The 20688-nt window shown below is 43.3% G+C and overlaps 1 protein-coding gene across 1 annotated transcript in view; it reads left to right on the plus strand.

Moving 5' to 3' along the window:
• The window catches only part of KIF18A (kinesin family member 18A), a 122205-nt gene that overhangs the window by 30927 nt on the left and 70590 nt on the right, over nucleotides 1-20688 (plus strand). The window contains exon 6 of the mRNA XM_040328340.1: nucleotides 465-662. Coding sequence (XP_040184274.1) covers nucleotides 465-662 — 198 coding nt within the window. The remainder of the gene's footprint in view (nucleotides 1-464; nucleotides 663-20688) is intronic.

Here is a 20688-nt window from a genome sequence, read left to right on the forward strand (position 1 = left end):
CAACCCCCCCCCCCCCTTTCTGGATGGGGCTAAATTTTGTACTTGTATATATGTTCTGCCCTTTTCCTTTAGCAATATGCTGTGAACAAGGGCAGGTGCTGAAATGTGTTGGCTTGCTTTTTAATGACTGGTATGCCATTTATAGTCTTCCAAAGTATTTCAGAGTTTCTTGTTCTCTCTACGGATTTCTTCCTCCTTCCACCAGATTTAAGCAACCCCTTGACATACATTGGCTTAGTATTTCGGATTAAATAACTGCTTTAAAACTTTAGATCCTTTGGTGTGACTGCCTTACCAAAAACCCATGAACTGTGAGCAAGGAGACCATTTTGTGTTACACGTCAGTGCAGTATCTGGTTTCTTGGACACTTCCTTTTGTACTGTATGTATAAATGGGGTATAACAAACGATAGAAGAAATTCATACTTATTTGTAACATTTTTATGCTGTTCCCTTTTCAATAGATATACTTGAGGCAACAGGACAAAAGTGCCAGTATTAATCAAAATGTCCGGATTGCTAAAATGAGCCTGATCGATCTGGCTGGTTCAGAACGAGCAAGTGCTACAAATGCTAAAGGTGATCGCTTACGTGAAGGCACCAACATCAACCGCTCTCTGTTGGCTCTTGGGAATGTAATCAATGCTCTGGCAGATCCTAAGGTGAGTTATTCATTGCTTGTCTCCATCTTATCTCTTATCCTAAACATGAGGCTACTTCATAAACTTTAACAACAAAAACCTGGGGAATGCCCAGGGAAAAACCAAGCCTCCTTACCGACCAGCCTGCAGAACAACCAAATTAACCTGTCTAACAGTATGCGTTAAAAACAGGGGTTTTGTCCGCACGCATTTGCAACTTTGGCTTTCTATTTACTTGATATTTTCTCTATTGCCTGCCATTTTTTTGGTTTTGGAAGTGTGGACAGAGAACTACAGCTTTAATTCAGTTTAAACAAAGATAAACATTGGGGTTTTATACAGTAAAACCTGGAAAATGTTTTGCTAGTACAGCCTATCTCAACCTTTTTACTAGGAAGTAAACGTATGAATGCCTACTAAATCTAGTTGGGGTCAGATGGAAGGACAACACTTATAATGGCAGTCAGAAGGCCGCCCTTACAGACAGTTAAAAATCAATTTTGTCATGCTGTTGGCTCTGCTAAGTGGCATTGGACTCTTTTAAATGATGCAGGTGGGAAGTTGGAACCAGCTAAGTCACAGTTCAAGAAACCCCTAGTAACCTCTGAATGAACCCTAGGGTGCCCTTGGGTTGGACTTTGGGGCGCTCTTGAAATGCGTCTGCTGTCAATTTAAGATGGCAACTGTGAGCTTGGTTACAGAGCGCTCACCTCTTGTGTATACATTTCCGCTATCAATTTCCAGTTAGCAGGTGAGAGGGTAGCAAACTTTTTTGCTATAAAAGAGAAGACTGATATTCACTTGGCTGTGGACATCGACAGGAGTGTCTGGATCACAGAATTGCCCAGAATTACTTAGGCAGATGGTATGTTTTTTTTCAAGCCTGTGTTTATCTGCCCAGCCAGAGTTCATGTTTTAATAAAATATTACAAATTCGTGAATTGTCATCCTTTCCACCTCTCTTGATAATTTTTGTTGAACTGTAAAACATGACCGTTGAGATATGGCAATATACCAATATCTGGTTTGAGCTTCAGAATTGGGTGGATGACTGCACACTGATGTACTATAGTAGAAACCCAAAACGTCACTATTGTAAGGAAACCTGAGTACCCCAAACGTAAAGTAGTATACAAATAAATGTCTGTAGTTCAGGGCCAAGCAAAGCACTAGGGGCCCCTATCATACGGGCGCCTCTGTAAAAGTGGAATTTCTCTTACCACCTTCCAGGACGGCACCCGAGAGATGATGGCTCCTCCTGCAGGAAACACAATCATATGACAGTTTAAAAGGCCCCGCCCTTCCCCTTGCTCCTCAGTATTGATTGTGTTTCTCCAACACAGCGACACGTTTGTTTTGTTAGTGGAAACCTAGAGACCGGGGAGGGTCGAAGGTACCCCTGTGAGACAGGTCTAAGGGAGGCCGGGGAGGGCTGAACTTACCTGTAGACTTCGGTCCAAACTCACAGGTCGCCCTATGTAAGTACCAGTGCTCTGAGCTGCGGGGAGGTGAGCCATCACTGTGCTATGGAATCCACCACCATTCGAATCGCCGTTTCCCGGGTCTCCAAGACTCAAAACGCCGCACTCCAGGCCTCATTCTGAGACCGGAACTGCATCACATGAAGTGAGCGGTTCCAGACGGCGTAACCCGGAAGTTCCCAGCGGAACGTGGAGACGGCGTGGGCGGTGGACGGGTCGGCTTGCGGTGAACCAGTACAGGAGTACCGACAGCCAGGACCGAGTCACCCTCCTCATGGAAGAGGACGGAAAGACCGACCCGACCGCTGGCAGATCCAGGTCGGGGGGCGGTAAGTACCAATCCCCCTGGAAAGGGAGGAGGGAAGCGGTGAGAGTTCCCAAACTTTTAGGGAACGACCGGAGCAGGATCTGGTCCCTTCTCGTCCACTTCCTCCCCTCCCCAGTACAGCCAGCAGTCTTGGGGAAAGACAATTTAAATGTACATTTCATGTCTTTCAGAAACCCCCAGCGGACCCTAGGAGGCCTCAGTTCAGTCTCCTTCCGCTACAGGGCATAGTTCCTCTAAAAAGTGTGGGAATTGTAGAGAGAAGCTCCCCAAATCCTACACAAAACCTTTCTGCTATAAATGTATTAATATGCTGGCAGGAAAGGAGGCTGCTGCCATGATGAAGAGTTTTCTCTCATCCATGCAAACAGAAATGTTAGCAACAGTTAAGGCCTTCCGGGAGGCAGTCGGCACAGACCGAAACGGAGGAACTTACCCCTAAGGAAGGCACTTCCTCTCAGGAGACCCCCTTTTCTAGGGGCCCAAGTGTTTTCTTTACACCTTCACAAATTCCCCCCCTGGGGGAAGCAGATGGTGAAGAAAGTGAGGTAGTCAGTCTACCTAGGTCTAGGCACAGCTCAGGAGAGGTAGATAGAGACTACATTAGTCAGTCTCAGGAAGACACACGTCCAAGAAAACACCTCTTTGCTGTAGAAGATCTAGAGAGTCTCCTCCAGGCAATCTACGCCACAGAGGAAATTCCTGAGACCCCTAAACCTACCTCAGCACAGGATAAAGTTTATAGGGGCCTGAGTGACTCTCAATCTAAAGTATTCCCCCTGCACAAATCCCTCAAGGAGTTAGTCCTTCAGGAGTGGAGAGACCCTGAAAGGAGAATAATCAAACAAAAAACCTGGAAAAGAAGATTCCCCTTCTCCCAGGAAGATGAGGAAGTCTTCTTTAAGCTTCCTAGACTTGATGCGGCTTTGTCGCAAGTCACTAAATTATCTGATCTCTCCTTTGAGGATGCGGGTAACATCAAGGATGTGATGGACCGTAGAGCAGAATCTCTCCTTAGAAAAGCCTGGGAGGCCAATGCGGCAGCACTAAGTCCAGCTTTAGCAGCAGCATGTGTGGCTAGGAATACAGATGTTTGGGTAGAGACACTCACCGACCACCTCGCCCAGAATTCGGAGGCTGAGGAGGTAGTTGAGTCACTTACAGTGGTAAGGAAGGCGATTGCTTACCTGGCAGATGCAGCTACGTAATCTGCAAGGGCAGCAGCCAAGACAGCAGCCCTCATTAACTCTGCTAGGAGGGCAGTTTGGATCAAGGCTTGAGAGGGAGATGCTACATCCAAGGGAAAACTCTGTGGCATCCCCTTCCAAGGTTCCCTGTTTGGTAAAGACCTGGATGATGTCCTTGCCAGGTCATCAGAGAAAGGTAAAAAATTCCCAGTTAAACCCAAAAAAGAAGGTTTCAAGAAAACTTTTCGAGGCCCCCAGGGGCAGGGTAGACAGCCAAAAAGGAACCTTTCAGGCGTTGGAACTTTGGCAAAGGGAACAGGAAGAACAACCTCCTTTTCCCTCCTCCAAAACCCAGCGACAAACCGTCCAAGTGACGCCAAAGTCAGAGTGGGGGGTCGACTGTCTCAATTCCTCCCTCTATGGGAGAGAATTTCGAACAGTCATTACATCCGCCAAATAATTCAAAAAGGCTATCGCCTAGAATTACTGGCTACACCCCCCACCATGATCACCCTTACTCACCTTCCCAGGGATACCCTGAAAAGGTCTGCCCTCTTGGAGGGCATACAGGAGTTAGCCAAACAACTAGTGGTAGTACCAGTACCAAAAGCTCAGCAGTACCAGGGATTTTATTCCCATATTTTCGTAGTGCGAAAACCCTCCGGGAAATGCCGTCTAATAGTAAACTTGAGAAACCTGAACAAGTTTCTGGAATACAAAAAGTTTACCATGGAAAGTATTTATTCGGTAAGAAAGAACCTCATGAAGGAAGCCTTCATGGTGACCCTAGATCTCAAAGATGCCTATCTTCACGTGCCAATCCACGTGGATCACCAGGTATATCTGAGGTTTGCGGTCGTAGTGGAAGGAGAAACCTTCCACTGGCAGTTCAGAGCACTACCATTCGGGCTAACCTCCAGCCCAAGGATTTTTACAAAAATCCTAGCAGAAGCGGTGGCATACCTGCACCTTCAGGGCATATCCCTTATACCCTATTTAGACGACTTGCTGATTTCAGGAAAATCAGCCGCCCAAGTCACGCTGGATGCCAACAAAGCAATAGCACTCCTGGAGAGCCTAGGGTGGATAGTCAACAAAGAAAAATCCTCCCTCAAACCAGAACAGGTCAAGACCTTCCTGGGATACATAGTGGACACCAGGCAGCAGAGACTTTTCTTACCAGAAGAAAAAGTTTTAAAGCTAGCCTCAGCAGTTGGGAACCTTATCAAAAACCCCAGACTCTCCAGAAGAAATGTTCTGAGAGTCCTAGGCCTGATGTCAGCAAGCATCCCAGCGGTAGTTTGGGCTCAGCTTCATGCCAGGACATTACACTTCTTCTTCCTGTCCTCATGGGACAAAAAGAAAGAGTCCTTAGATCAGGAAATACTACTCACCCCCCAGGTTCTGACCTCCCTGGAATGGTGGACATCTCCCCAAAACCTGAGGGAAGGGCGACCATGGGCTCAGTGGAACCCAGTGAAGGTTACCACGGATGCCAGTTCCTGGGGGTGGGGCGCCCACCTGGAGGGGAAAAAAGCTCAGGGGCAATGGGACAGCTCACTAGCTCGCAGGTCATCCAACTACAGGGAACTCAGAGCAGTGGGGGAAGCCCTAATAGCCTTCCAGGAAGACATCAGAGGCAGAGAAGTCCAAGTAAGCTCAGACAACTCTACAGTAGTAGCGTACCTAGGTCACCAGGGAGGGACCAGGTCCAGTCCCCTACTAAAACTTTCCAAGGAAATCCAGAAGAAAGAGTACTCTCTATCTCAGCCATATACATAAAGGGGACGAGCAATACAGAAGCAGACTTCCTCAGCCGTCACAGGTTGAGGGAGGAGGAATGGGAACTGAACCCAGAGGTTTTTCAACACCTGGTCCAGTATTTCGGAAAACCGGAAATAGACTTGTTTGCCAACAGACAAAACAGGAAGGTAGAAAGGTATTTCTCGATTTCCTGGGAATTACAGTTGGAAGGTCTGGATGCGCTATCCCAGACCTGCCGCTTCGGACTGGCTTATGCCTTCCCGCCGGTGGCGCTCATTCCGCGAGTTCTTCAGAAACTCAGCAGGTCTCCCGGCCAGATTCTTCTGATAGCACCATGGTGGCCAAAAAGAACTTGGTTCGCAAACCTAAGAGCCATGGCGATGGCGGAACCTCTGAAGCTCCCGTACAGGGCAGATCTCCTCAGGCAGGGCCCAGTACTCCACCCAAAGCCGGAATTCTTTCAGCTAACGGCCTGGTTAGTGAGCGCCAGATTCTAGAACGCAAAGGCTGCTCAGAGAAGGTCATAGATACTCTCCTCATGAGCAGGAAACCAGTAACTCAAAAGATTTACCAAAAAGTATGGAAGACCTTCTGTTCCTGGCGTAAGGAAAGACAGATCTTCAACTTCTATCCCGGTTATCCTGGACTTCCTCCAGGATGGGGTAGATTTAGGATTAAAAGTTAGTACTCTTCGGGTCCAAATAACGGCTCTCTCAGTCTATCTTGATAAAAGATTGGCGAAAGAGGACCTTATAAAATGTTTTTTGTTAGCTAGAGAAAGAGTTTCTCCAGTCCAAAAATATAGTTGTCCGCCTTGGGACTTAACTAGGGTGTTAGAGGCGTTATCTATACACCCATTCGAACCTCTGGAAGAGGTTCCCCTTAAGTTTCTAACCTTAAAGTTGACCTTTTTGTTAGCCATTACTTCGGCCAGAAGGGTAGGGGATTTGCAGGCGCTATCCATGAAAGAACCCTTCCTGAGGGTGCAGCCAGATAGGATCACCCTTAGAGCAGACCCCCTGTACCTGCCTAAGGTGGCATCCCTATTTCATAGGACGCAAGACATAATATTGCCGTCCTTCTGTTCTGAACCAAAGAACGAAAAAGAAAAGAAATTTCATTTGTTAGACGTAAGAAGGTGTCTTCTCATTTATCTAGAGAGAACTAAGAGTTTTAGGAGATCTAATCACCTACTAGTTCTACACGCTGGGCCCAGGAAGGGACTGCAGGCATCAAAAGCCTCAGTCTCAAGATGGATTAGAGAAGCAATATCCAAATCCTATATATGCACTGGAGCAACAGCTCCCATAAAGATCAAGGCTCACTCTACCAGAGCCATAGCAACTTCCTGGGCTGAGAAAGCAGGGGCCTCCTGGGAACAAATCCGCAGTGCAGCCACCTGGTCCAGCCGTCATACATTCCTGAAGCACTATCGTGTGGAAATGTTGTCATAGCAAGACTTAGCCTTTGGTCGAAAGGTTCTACAAGCTGTGGTCCCACCCTGAAGGTAGGCCTGTGTTTATTACTCAATTATCCTCTCGGGTGCCGTCCTGGAAGGTGGTAAGGGAAAACCGACGTTAGACCTACCGGTAACGGTATTTCTATGAACCTTCCAGGACGGCAGGCCTACTTCCCACCCTATGTGGAAAGGGAAAAAAGGTAAGTACCGATAAGGACTACGTCCCTTGTGAACCAGTTCAGGATTACTCTATTGCATACTGAGGAGCAAGGGGAAGGGCGGGGCCTTTTAAACTGTCATATGATTGTGTTTCCTGCAGGAGGAGCCATCATCTCTCGGGTGCCGTCCTGGAAGGTTCATAGAAATACCGTTACCGGTAGGTCTAACGTCGGTTTTTCTTGCTCAACAGGGGATCTCTCTGCTGATCCCCCGCTCAGCAGGCAGATGACAGGTCCGTGTCTGCTCTGCAGTGCTGACACGGCCCCCCTTGCCTCTATGGGGCAATCGGATGGTACTGGACCGCCTGTCCATTTTCATCCAATCCACCAGGCGAATAGGGAATAGGACCACCATCTGTCTGTTTTTGGCAGACGGGATCATATGGCGGCGAATGTCAGCAGACATCCCACTGTTCCATAGAAGAGACTGGGTGGTCCAATCGGGCCTGCCTGAAAAACCTGGCAAGCGGATCTGATCGGATCACCCATGTGAAAGGGGCCTTATGGAGCTAGTGTATGCTGTGAAATCCTTCTAATGACACAGCTGTAATAACACTGCTCTAGGTCAGTTTGCCTTAACTGACCCCAATTCACACAGCAGGTGTAAGTCTGGTTCCCCTCCAGATAACGCTTCAGATCAAGGTGGATGACCGCACATCGGTGCAGTAGATAACCGAGCTGTAGGTGAGAAATCAATACTTAAAGCCTTGTACACACGATCCAATTGTTGGCAGGGGATTGTCTGTTGACAAACTGTTGTCTTAAAATCTGACCGTTGGTACGCTCCTTTTGACAATTGTCCAACTTTCTGCCAACAAATGTTGGATGACATGCTAGTAAATTTTCGACGGACAACGGTTGGCTGTCCAGATTTTCTGATGGTCAGTACATAAGTCTGTCACACAAGTTGAAAGTACAAACACGCATGCTCGGAATCAATGCTCACTAAACACAAAATTGGCAGAAGGGGCCCAAATGGTGGCGCTCAAGAGCTGAAATTCCTTATAGTACGTAACTACGTTGGTGTTTGCATGAAAATTGTGTACCGTAATTTTAATATCCAGGCACACACCCTTAAGACAAAAATCTGACACTCGGTTGGCCAACAATTGGATCATGTGTACGAGGCTTTAGTCTAAGGTCCCAGCAAAACTGGGAAGGTTATACGTAAACCCTTTTTATGCACCAACACTACCATACCAATGGGTTTTCATGGCCCTCACTTTAGACGTCTCTTTTATATTAAGAGGAACTGAAATTGCAATTTAATCTGTTACGTTTCAAATTTCACAAGAATACGCACAGGCAGACCCTAACATTTGGAGTGTTTTGTTCAGTTGTTTACCAGCTACACAGGACACTTAATTTATTTTTCTTTCAGTCCCCTATGTTATTGTATATAACCCTGCCGCTAATTGGAGAAAAACTCCCAAATAAATGAGCTTGTTGTGTATGATACGGACTTGTTCATGATTATGATGTTGGAATCTTGTGCTACTATTAGTTTTTGGCTCTTGAAAAAAGATATTTGTATCTTTTTGTAAGTTGAGGGTGATTAAAGCGGAGCTCCACCCTTAAGTGCAACTCCCATGATCGGAACCCCCCCCCCCCCTCCCCGGTGTCACATTTGACACCTTTCAGGGGGAAGGGGGGTGCAGATACCTGTCTAAAGACAGGTATTTGCACCCACTTCCGGCCACAGTCTACAGCTGCAGTATTTGTAGCTGCTGACTTTTAATTTTTTTTTTTTTTCAGCGGACATCCTCCTTAATTGACAAAGGAGGTTGGATTTTCTCTGCAGCTTCTTGTAGTTTTAAACCGTGTGTGTGTGTGTGTGTGTGTGTGTGTGTGTGTGTGTGTGTGTGTGTGTGTGTGTGTGTGTATGTGTGTGTGTGTATGTCTCTGTCTCTGTCTCTCTTGTAGCTGTCTGTGTTCATATTAAAGCATACCTTCAGTTGTTTGTTTGTTTTATTTTTTTTTCCAACTTTCCATCTACTAAATCTTCTTCCCTTGTTGTGTTTTGAACTTTTGGGTAGTAAAACATTTTTTTTTCTGCCAGTAAATGCCATGTACAGCCTGTTTCTTGTCTGGTCATTGGCCTAGGCTTATGACGACATGCACAGCTCTCTCTCTTGTGACAGTTTGCCAGGAAGGGAAGGGGGCGAGTCAGAGGGCCAATGAGAGGTGCAGAGCTGGAGGTGTGTATCTTTAGTAAATCCAGGAAGTGAACAGGCAGCAGTTTCAGCTGCCCACAGTTAAAATGGTTGCAGCCAGACTTGGTAGAGGGAGATTTCTGCAACATATTTGGCAAGTACAGAAATCACAGTATATATAAAATTAATATGCAAGTTTAGATGGCCACATTGTACAGAAGGAGAAATAAGTAAGCTATCGATGTTGCAAAACAGGAAAGGGTGACACTTTTAAAGATGGCTATGTGTAAAAAAACGAATATATATATATATATATATATATATATATATATATATATATATATATATATATATATATATATATATATATATATATATATATATATATATATATATATATATATACACTTTAAACTACAGAAACTCCTCTTTCCACTTTTCTCTGTCGCTCTACAGTTATCTCCTATTGGTGTGTTCCTTCTTGGCACACAAGCACTACAACACATCTGACACCTTGTGCTGCTTCTTCCAGTTCTCAAATTTTAGGTTCTTGCCCTGCTTTCATTTATTACAATCAGTGAGATGGCATTTTCATAAGGCGCCAGTTGCAGCCTCAAACTGTCATAAAAGGTTTCTTTTATTTGGGTTCCCGCCCATGTAGTATTTCCCCTTTTTGTTTGTTTTTTATATTTCTTGTAATTCATTGGCATATGGATTTGAAGCCACCTCAGGGCAACAGTCTCTCTGGGCCCTGTACATGTCTTAGCCTCATGCTCTTGGTTTAATATACTCCAGACGTAGTAGCTTGGCAAGTCCAGACCGTCTGTTATACTGCATAGTTTCAGAGATTTTTGAAGTATACATGAATGCCAAACTCCCAGAGGGCAATCTGCAAACTTTTCAAGTTAACATTATTGATACTGGCTGTAATGTTACACCTCAAGTTTATGGTTCACTCACGGAGTTAAACAAAGTATATACTTTGCATCTGTTATTTGTGATCATTTGACTACCAGAAAGTAACCTGAACTATTTTTAAACTGTTTTTTTTTTTTTTGGTATGTGCTCATATATACGGTATGTATATAAATGCTCTGCAGCTGTTTTTTTACTACATGAAATAAACAGACTTTAACAAGGTGTTTATCTAAAATTTCGCACATGATACTCCATTTCCATGATACATATTCACAGGCTGTGTGTACTTAAACTGAACCTTTCCTTAATGCTTACTACCTGGAGCTAAGAGCAAGCACTTAAATGGGCCCGATGTTGCCTCTCTTGCCTATAAAAGAACCTTCCGTGTCTGTTTTTCATGGACACCTGGATTTGTAGCATAAGCCCAATGTACCTGCAGCATAACTCCAGTTTCAAGGATCACATTGATGTGGTGCGGGATATATATATAGATATAGATAGATATATATATATATATATATATATATATATATATATATATATATATATATATATATATATATATATAACAAAAATGTCATACTTTCCTTCACTGCGCAGTTCGTTTGCAAAGAGTGGCCCCGATCCTCAACTTCTGTGGTCCCCGGCGGCGCTGATGGCTCCTACCCTGCATTTAGTTTCCATGTTGGAAAAGGCTCTCCTAAGGTGACCACCAGTGTGGCCGCGCTCCCGAGTCCTGCATCTGTGTACATTCACACAGAATGCAGGACTTGTCCCCCGGCACCCGTCATTGGATTTGATTGACAGCAGCGGGAGCCAATGGCTGCGCTGCTATCAATCAAACTAATCAAGAGCCAACAGGCAGAGAGGAAGAGCGCATCTCTGCCAAGGGAACGAACCGGTTCAGGTGAATTAAACGGGGGGGGGGGGGGGGCGACGACGACTGTCAGAAGTTTTTTCACCTTTTTTAATGCATATGATGCTTATGTCAGAAATCTAAATGTTTTTTCTTCTGTCACTTGCATGAAGAGTTTGCACCAGTTGCAATCGATATGGCCTCAGAAGCAAATGTCATCTTAACACACTACAAACATTCGTATGAGGGATTACAAGTTCTTGGCTAGTACAAGGAGTGGGCTTGTGTGGGCATTCCTGAAAAGCCTCTTGAATTTGTTGCACATTTTCCTCTAAAGTGCGTGGTCGCCCCCTACTCTTCTTGCATAAACACCTCAAGTGTTCAAATTTGTTTATGCCGGGGGTCTCCAAACTTTCTAAAGAAAGAGTTGGTTAACTGTCCTTCAGACTTTAGGGGGGGGGGGTTGGACTGTGCCCAGTGCAAGTAAACCATGCCTGATCTTTGGTATTAGGGAGGGAAATAGTTGGTGTCAGTGGGTAAAATTATGCCCCATTTGTTAGTGGCAGGAATTATGCCCCATTGTTTAATGCCTCAAGGGCCAGATAAGGAAGGGTCACTCAAGGGAGTGTGTTTTTCCTCTGGTGTGACTTTAAATTGGGTCGCTGACAGCTTGTATAGGAATAGTAGAAATCAAGAAATGTTAAAAATGTATTGACTATCACGGATGTAAAGAATAAACATCTAAAGTAGCAGGATGCACATAAATGGATGCATGGATTAAATTGTGTACAATACAATAACCAACTCTATTGACAGTCTCTGACAACAGAAGGCCATATAGGGGTAATGCCACTCTTTAGCAAGGGCCAAATAAATGCAAGCAAAGGGCCGCAGTTTGAAAACCACTGGTTTATACGGACCAATGTGCCTTTCCACTGGTGGATAAATTTCAAAACCCTGTCGAAACGCGCACTGCATTGTTATTACGGACTCTGCCTTGCTGAATTGGAGAACACAAAACGCTGCCTGTTGCATATATGCCATCTTAATGACTGGGCACTAGTAGTGGTATCTAGTGGCTGTCATTTGAAATTCTAGGCCACAGGTGTCAAACACAAGGCCTGTGGGCCAAATCCGGCCCTCCAGGCAATTTCATGTGGCCCTCGCAGCTCTCCTGCAGCTGCAGGAGAACTCCAGCCCTCCTCTGGTCCTACTCCAGACAGTTACTTTCTGCTTTCAAGCAATGAATCCAGCTTCTTCCCAGCAGCAGCATAAGAAAAAGGGGTGCACTGTGATGTAAGGGAGAGTGGGGTGGCTCTTGACATCTAATGTAAAGGGGAGGGGATGCGCTGGACATCTAATCTTACAGATACTACCGGCCCTTTTTGAGCGCAGTTATAATGACGATGCGGCCCACAATGAAATAGAGTTCGACACCCCTGTTCTAGGCCATGCCCATACAAGTAGTACAGGTTTCATTCATTGGCGGTGCATGGTTGCACAGATTAAAGGCTTTAAAATCAGGTTTTTCTTTTTGAAACCCACTATATTTATTTAGGTTTGGTTTGCTATAAAATACTTCAGAAGCATGTCCATGGTATATAAGTGAATAATAATTTTTTTTTTTTTTTTTTTTTTTTTTAAAAGCCTCTAGAACTAAACACCTTCCATATTAAATAGATTATTTAAAGGAGTGTATATGACCAATATGTATCGGACAAAGACTTGGCAAGCGTGCGATAAACATACAGTAGTCTGTAGATGCCTGTATAACTGTTTTCTTTTTGTGTATTGACTGAGTATGACATAAGCCTTTTAGATCTTTGATCGTAACTAAGTGTATTATTCTATTATTCCTCGCGTTGGCAGTCCCATGGGACCCTTTCATAATGTGTACCCCTGTAAGGTTCCACTGCCTTCAATAAACAGTGTTGTATTCCTGTCATACTGGATGCCTTTACAAACTAATCTTTTACAACATACTTTGTTAACATTGACATCATGTTTAATGCTCTGTGGGCTGGAAGCCCGAATGGCGCATTATAGTTTATGATTTTCTCTTTGCAGGAATACATTTTGTGGACAGAAAAGTCAGATCTAATGAATAATAATGATTTATGGGGGTGAAAATGTGTATTTACGTTGCATTCAACTTTTTAATGTTGGGTAAAATGTTAAAATCCCTATCAGATTTTAATTACGGTTTTATTTTTTTACCCCTTCAATTTTGTTTTATATTTTGGATTTGTCATGGTGTCTATTGGCACTGGCACAGAAAGTGATAGGGAATCCAAAGTGTTCTAGTTGTAACCAATACAGAAATAGAATGCAGTCTACAAATGGGGGCAACTTTTCAATTTTATTTCTCACTTTCTGTTTCTTTGGATCAGGAAGCAAGGAGGAATCTGCCCAGTGGGACCCCAGACTGGGGTTTTACCATTTCCTATTCTGTTTTATACTAAAAATTCTTGTATTTCTTGTGCATCACATGATACAAAGGCGTTTTCATATTCATGACTAAAGTGTTTTTTTTTTTTTTTTTGTTTTTTTTTGATGCACAGACTCCAGCCTCAGTCCACTCCTTGTGAAAGTCCCCAACACTTTTGAATGGCCTTTTCCTGACAATCCTCTCCAGGCTGAGGTGGTCATCCCTGCTGCTTGTGCACCTTTCCCTTCCACACCTTTCCCTTCCACATAACTTTCTATTAATGTGCTTTGATACAGCACTTTGGGAACATCCAACTTCTTTTGCAATTACCTTTTTGAGGCTTTCCCTCATTATGGAGAGTGTCGTTGATGGTTTTCTGCACAACTGTCAGGTTAGCAGTCTTTACCATGATTGTGATTCCTACTGAATCAGATAGAGACCATTTAAAGGCTCAGGAACTCTTTGCAGGTTTTATGGCTTAATTAGCTGATACTTATTGTCTAAAGTAGGTTCTGCCTTTTTACCTCAGCAAGCACATTGTCCTCCCCACTTTTTTTTTTTTTTTTTTTTTTGTCTTTTGGTTCATGAAAATAAAAATTGTCATCCATTGTCTGGAAATGGTGCAGGCTGTTTTAGTCCATTTCTCAGCCACTGCTTCCTGTTTGGGATTTTTTTTTTGTAATCCCAGGATGGGCCCCATAAAGGTGCTCCAACTTTCCATACCACAATCTTTGGGTGGCTTGGGCATAGCATCTTTGAAGCTTTTGCTCTCGAGGATCAGATATCGCCCTTTCCTGTCGAGGCATATTCTTCTAGTGCTTTTTGCACTTTTCAGCATCAAGCATTTGTTTCTCAGTTTTTCATGGCTACTGCCTTGTCTTCTGTTCACACCTTCTCTAAGGTCACCAGGTACACATTGCAGCCTGATTGGTATGCCAAATTCGGGCATAAGGGCCTTGAGGTGGTTTTGCTGTGTTCAGTTGGACCACTTTTTTAGATGCTGAGACGGTGAGACTTCCCGTATCTGTCAATGGACGAAAAAAAAGACAGCACTTGGAGTTAACCATTGCTGACCCACAAAATAAAAGTGCCACCAAAAGAAATGCCACCAAAAGAAAGCTCTATTTGTGGGAAAATTGCGCAATTGTCAGTTAAAGTGACGCAGTGCCGTATTGCAAGAAATGGCCTTGTCATTAGTGGGGCAAATCCTTGCAGTCCTTAAGTGGTTAAATGTAATTTTTCTAATTACTGTCAGGAACCATGAACTTGTACTTTACTAACAAGTTGTGGAAATGGGTTTATGTAGGACAGCGCAAATTCAGCCATCACTTGTGTGCCCTTTTCAAAACAAAACGATTGTATATAGACTACAGCAGTCATCAGGCCTAAGTTGTGGCATGCGCATAAAATTGTAAACGTTTTAGTTTGCTCGGGAAGTTAAACGTTTCGCTGTCATAGATCTGGTGGTTAGAAGGAATGTGAGTACCGTATATTCTCGATTATAAGCCGAGTTTTTCAGCACTTTTTTTTTTTTTTTTGTGCTGAAAATGCCCCCTCGGCTTATACTCAAGTCACCTTTGTGCGCCTGGACTTTGGGGACCCGGTGCTGGCCGTAAGTCTCCTGGACCCCACACATGTAGCCACATTTCTCCTCTACAAGTGTGCAAAGTTTGTTGTCTGGGGGACCTACGGCCAGGGAGCACAGATTTTTCAAAGCCGGGCACCCCTCCTATAGACTCCCATGTTAAACTGTCATTTCCCCGGGACTTTGGGGACCCGGTACCGGCCGGTCTTCGGTTCCCTAGACCTGAAACTTGGAACACATGTAGCCACATTTCTCCTTCTACAAGTGTGCAAAGTTTGTCGGGGGACCTACGACCAGAGAGCACCAATGTGTGTGTGTGTGTGTGTGTGTGTGTGTGTGTGTGTGTGTGTGTGTGTGTGTGTGTGTGTGTGTGTGTGTTTGTTTGGTTTTGTTTGTTTTTTTTTTTTTGTCAAAAGCCGGGCACCCGTTCCATAGACTCCCATGTTAAACGTCAGTCTTGTCATGGGCACAGTGAGGCATGCGCATGGACACCCTAGGCTTATACTCGAGTCAATATATTTTCCCATTTTTTTTTTTTGTGGTAAAATTAGGTGCCTCGGCTTATATTCGGTTCAGCTTATACTCGAGTATATAGGGTAAGTATAGATTGCTTCTGGTTCCTAATATAAAGTGAGCTTGTTACTTTGCCTAGTAGGCGTAAAGTACATGCTCACTTTAAAAGCAAAATATGGGCTTTTCCACTTTGCAAGAGAATACTGCAGTTAAATTTAGATGCTATTTTGGTCATGTCTGATCCAGTTAACTAGGCATGCTATTCCCGGCTGTTTGGAATATGCCTCTGACTTTGGGGGATAATGATGCAATATTTCTGCTCGAGTGTTGCCTTAATCCAACCACTGACAAAACTAAACAATATGTCAGGGAGGGCTTTTCCCTTGAAAATGTTCCTTTCTTGTGTTACCAAACGGCTTGTAATTAAAATATGTATTCAATAGAGCACTAAGGCCCAACTTGTTTACGTGATATAATAAGTTCCACGTGGCCAGGTTTTCTGAGCCTGCATTGTTCCACATCTGTGTACCACTAGCGGGTGATTGCACAGCTATGTCTTCTATGGTCTTTGCAGCAAAACAGTGAGTTTTTTTGTTTTCCAAAACAGTTTTTGTAAAAAAAAAAAAAATCTTCGTAGACTTTGAAGTTTGCTATGTAAATCTCTACATTGGGCCAACCCCATTAAATAACTGAAGTGTTTGCAAATGCCTCACTCACTGCACTTCTAAGTCAGAGGTCACTTTTTGTCTGACAGTCACTGGCCTGTCAACGGCCAGCCGTACATCACACACTATTTCTCATCTTCTGAGTGTGAAGCCAGATAGGCAGATGACCTCAGACTTCCCACTTTGCCTCGGTCATAGACCGAAAAAAATCAAAAGTACCATCTTCCTTCCTTTTTGCTGTCTAGTAAAATATTCCCATGATTATTAAGGCCTCATGTACACTGCTGCTGGTAAACGGATGTTTTAGTAGCAGTGTGTGTGTGTGTGTGTGTGTGTTTGTGTTTTTTTTTTTTTTTTTCCAACTGCCGCGGAACTCTCCTCTTATCTGTCCATGTACATAGGGCCATTTTACTGTCGTTTCTAGGCAGTTGTGTAGAGACATTTTTTCAAACACAAAAAAATGCGATCAGAAGCTGAGATTGCAGGCATTTCAAGCACCAAATGCTTCTAAACGCAGAAACTCACGTTTAGCCGCGTTTCTTTTACAGGCTTTTTTTTTTTCATTTTTCGCTATTTAAAAAAAAAAAATTAAAACGTTTCTAAACGCAAAACTGAAGTTTTAAACATAGGTTACTATCTGTCAAGTTAATTCAGGAGATTCAATCATCCATTCTGATTGGCTATTAAGCAACACACACTCAATAGCCAATCTGAGGCTATCACAATGATCGGGTGTCAAAAAGAAGTAAAATCAGACAGGTTTTCCTGTCTAAAAAAAATGTCCGCCTACTTCTGACATTGACTAGTGCATGATGGGTTTCCTTTAACCACCAACCGCCACCGAATAACGGCGACAGGGTGGTTGCTTAATTCTGGGAGGACGTTGTATAACATCGTCCCAGAGAATCGTTCCCGGGCGCGCACACGGAAACATCCATGTGATAGATTGTGAGGAAAATGCGTAATTTATGTCCCTAGAACACCTGATGGTGCTTTTTGGATGTTGGACCTCCTATGTGGCCAGGCTGTGTAAAAGTCTCACACATGTGGTATCGCCATACTCTGGAGCAGAATATATTTTGGGGTGTAATTTTTGCTATATACATGCTATGTTTTGGAAATATCTTATAAATGGACAACTTTGTGTAAAAAAAAAAAAAAATACGTTCATTTTTGTTCCACATTTTTCCAAAAACGTCTGGAAAAAAATCAACTGTTCAAAAGACTTATTATGCCTCATAGATTATACGTTGGGGTGTTAGCTTTACGAAATGGGGTCACTTTGTGGGCGTTTCCAATGTCCTGGTGCTCCAGGGCCTTCAAAAGTGTAGGTGGTTGAGAGATTAGATGTGTAATTTATGCTCCTAGAACGCCTGAAGGGGCTACTTCGGTGTTGGACCTCTGTATGTGGCCAGGCTGTGTACAAGTCTCACATGTGGTATCGCCATACTTTGTAGGAGCAGAAGAATATATTTTGGGGTGTCGTTTGTGGAATGTACATGCTATGTGAGAGAAATAACCTGTTATAATGGTGTGAATTTTTTTTTCTTAATTTTGCAAAGTATTGTGGGAAATAATGACAACTTCAAAAAACTAACTATGCCTCTTACCAACTACCTTGGAATGCCTACTTTCCAAAAAGGGGTCATTTGGGGGGTATTTGTACTTTTACTGGCTTGTTGGGGTCTCAAGAAATGAGAGAGGCTGTCAGTACATCAATTGTGATCAAATTGATACATTTTCAGTAATTGGTACCATAGTTTGTAGACCCTATAACTTTCACCCAGACTGACTAATATCCACTAATTTGGGGTTATTTTTACCAAAGATATGTAGCAGTATACATTTTTGGCCAAATTTATGAAGAAAAATTACTTATTTGCAAAATTTTATAATAGAAATTAAGAAAAATGCATTTTTTTTGTCTTTTTCCATTTATAGCGAAAAATATAAAAACCGCAGGTGATCAAATACCACCAAAAGAAAGCTCTATTTGTGTGAAAAAGACGGATTTATTTATTTATTTTATTTTTTACATTCTGCTGTCAGCATGGGAACCCAACTAACAGTTAATGAGTCATCCTTAACCAGCTAATGTTGGATGCCAGCTTTAAAAATTCACATCTGAACCGCATCTAAATTGCAGCTGAACCACTAAACGGCTGCTTTGGAAATTCGCAGTGCAAACGGAGGGGATATTCGCATCAAACATTAAACTGGTTAATCTAGCCTAATTGTGCTTGCACATGATTCGGTGACGGAAGGATGCAAATGCCGCAGAGCATAACCTTATTCCTATGGGAAAAATCTCTTAAAGTTTAAAGAAGTCCAGTCCAAGCTTTTTAGGCTGTGCTTCTCCTATGGATCACAGGAGTGCAATTAATTTTGAACTCCTGTGACCCTTTCTCAGCGGACTTCGAGCTGACGTCGCTGCAATCCAGTCGGCACAGGTCATCTTGACTTGGGAAGTCTGGATCCGCCAGCTGCCTGGACTGAAGGCAGTTTGTCTCTCAGCGAACCGCTGAGATGGCCGCACCTCCACAGCTCAGTGCTCCAAAGAGCGTGGAGGAGCAGGAGAGATGCTGGCTGACAGTCCGCAGCTCTCCTCTCGGGGAGCCGAGAAAACTGAGTCTTCGGTGGTTTGGTTCTAAGTGCAGAGATGGCAGGGGACAGCTGTAGCGTCGCTCTGATGCTGCATCCACCTAGGTAAGTATGAATCTAGTAAAAATAAACCTGCTTCTTTTTTAATTCTTTAGTAAATCGGCCCCAGTAAGTCTGTCAGCTTTTTTTGACCTATGGTACTTCCTGTCTGGAGTAATGCAAAGATATGGATTGTATGGTTAGAGCAAGTGTTTCACTCTGGTCTTAGTTTTTCTTCTTTCAAAAGTATTGGACCCTAGTTCTTTTAAATGTTGTAATATCAATCATCCTCTTATTTAGCTTTTTTTTTTTTTTTTTTTTTTTTTTTAACCAAAGCCATGGCATGAGATTTATTTTATATACAGGTTTGGTGTGTAGTGCTATGTAACAATTTTAAGAGTGGAATGTTTTTATTGGCTAACTTTTTTTTATAAGCTTCATTTCTAGGTTTGCATGACTTCAAACTGTCAGTTGTTGTGCCAGATATTCTCTGGCAAAATAAGTACAACATATGGTTATGCTGCCTTTTTTTATTTTTTTTCTTCTTCTTTTTATTTTTCCTTCTGAGTAGGGTGTAAAGTTTGCGTGTTTATACTTCCAGGAGTTAAGCATTTAAAGGAAAACCTAGTGTAGTTTTAGCCATTTAAAGTTTTTAACTAAAGGCATTTTTATTTTTATTCATTTTGAATGGAGAAAGTGAGGGTTATAACTCCTGGCAGTGTACCCCCCCCTAATCAGTGTCCCATTGGGGAAATTGCCCTTCTTCACTTGTCTCATAGCCAACAAAACAGGAAGAGAGAAAACCCTTGCCAAAGTGATGGACCCTGGGTGTCACTAGAACTAGTGTACCAATTGGAAGATTTCCTCTATATTACTGTTCCGGTGTAAACCCAAAATCTGGGATTTTTTTTTTTTAACGCACAGATATTTAGTGCTCCCCGAGTCCCTTTCACTCGTACAGTATTAAAAACCCCTACTAGTTTTATGTACCACTCTTTCTCCTTTCCCTTTTATCTCTATCCTAATTTGTTTTTTCCCCCCATCCCTCTCTCTAGACATCTTGTTTCTATTATTCTTTCTCTACTTTTTTCTTTGTTCCTCCCCCCTCTTTTCCTTGTTCCTCCCCTTTTCCTCTCCCTTCCATGTATTCTCTGTTTGTATTCCTTCTCCTACTCCATGGTGGGGGGAATAGAATGAGTGGCGGTGCTGGGAGGAGTTTGGATCAGTCGCAATGTTGGGGGGAGTTCTGATCAGCCAACTTAGGTGCTCTTGATCAAGGTCATCTGCCGATCTGAGAACTGTAGTGGGGATTTTTAATGACAACTGTAGTCCCTGGTAGTGTTTTTCACTGTGTCCCTTACTTTGTGGTGTCTTGTAGCAGTTACACCTATGCCGAAATAAGGAGATGGGGTCTCCTCCAGCCCCTCCCACTTTACATTTCTCATTAGTCAGCTAACCTCTAGTCTCTGCCCCCCAGTCATGCCGTGAACTGAGTGGGCAGCTGCGGGCTCCAGGGACAGCTCTGCTGGGCGGCCGCAAAAGGGCTGGGAGAGTGGTGTGGGCTTCAGGAACAGCCCAGGATATGGTGACCCCTGGCAAATCATCATTTGACCCCCGAGGGGGGTCCCGACCCCAGGTTGAGAACCACTGCTATACAGTATCATATATATAGATTCCTGACCATGCTTGTCTCATATTTATTGCACAGATTAGTAAGTGCACCATCTAGTAGTCATATATACTTTAGGAAATGTAATTGGCTTTCCAACTTGATGAGCAAAGTAAAATATTCATGCTCATTTGATATCCGATTGTACTATTTCTCTTTGGATTATACAGGATCTATGTGGTGAGT

Source organism: Rana temporaria, chromosome 11 (assembly GCF_905171775.1).
Source record: "Rana temporaria chromosome 11, aRanTem1.1, whole genome shotgun sequence".
Lineage (NCBI taxonomy): Eukaryota > Metazoa > Chordata > Amphibia > Anura > Ranidae > Rana > Rana temporaria.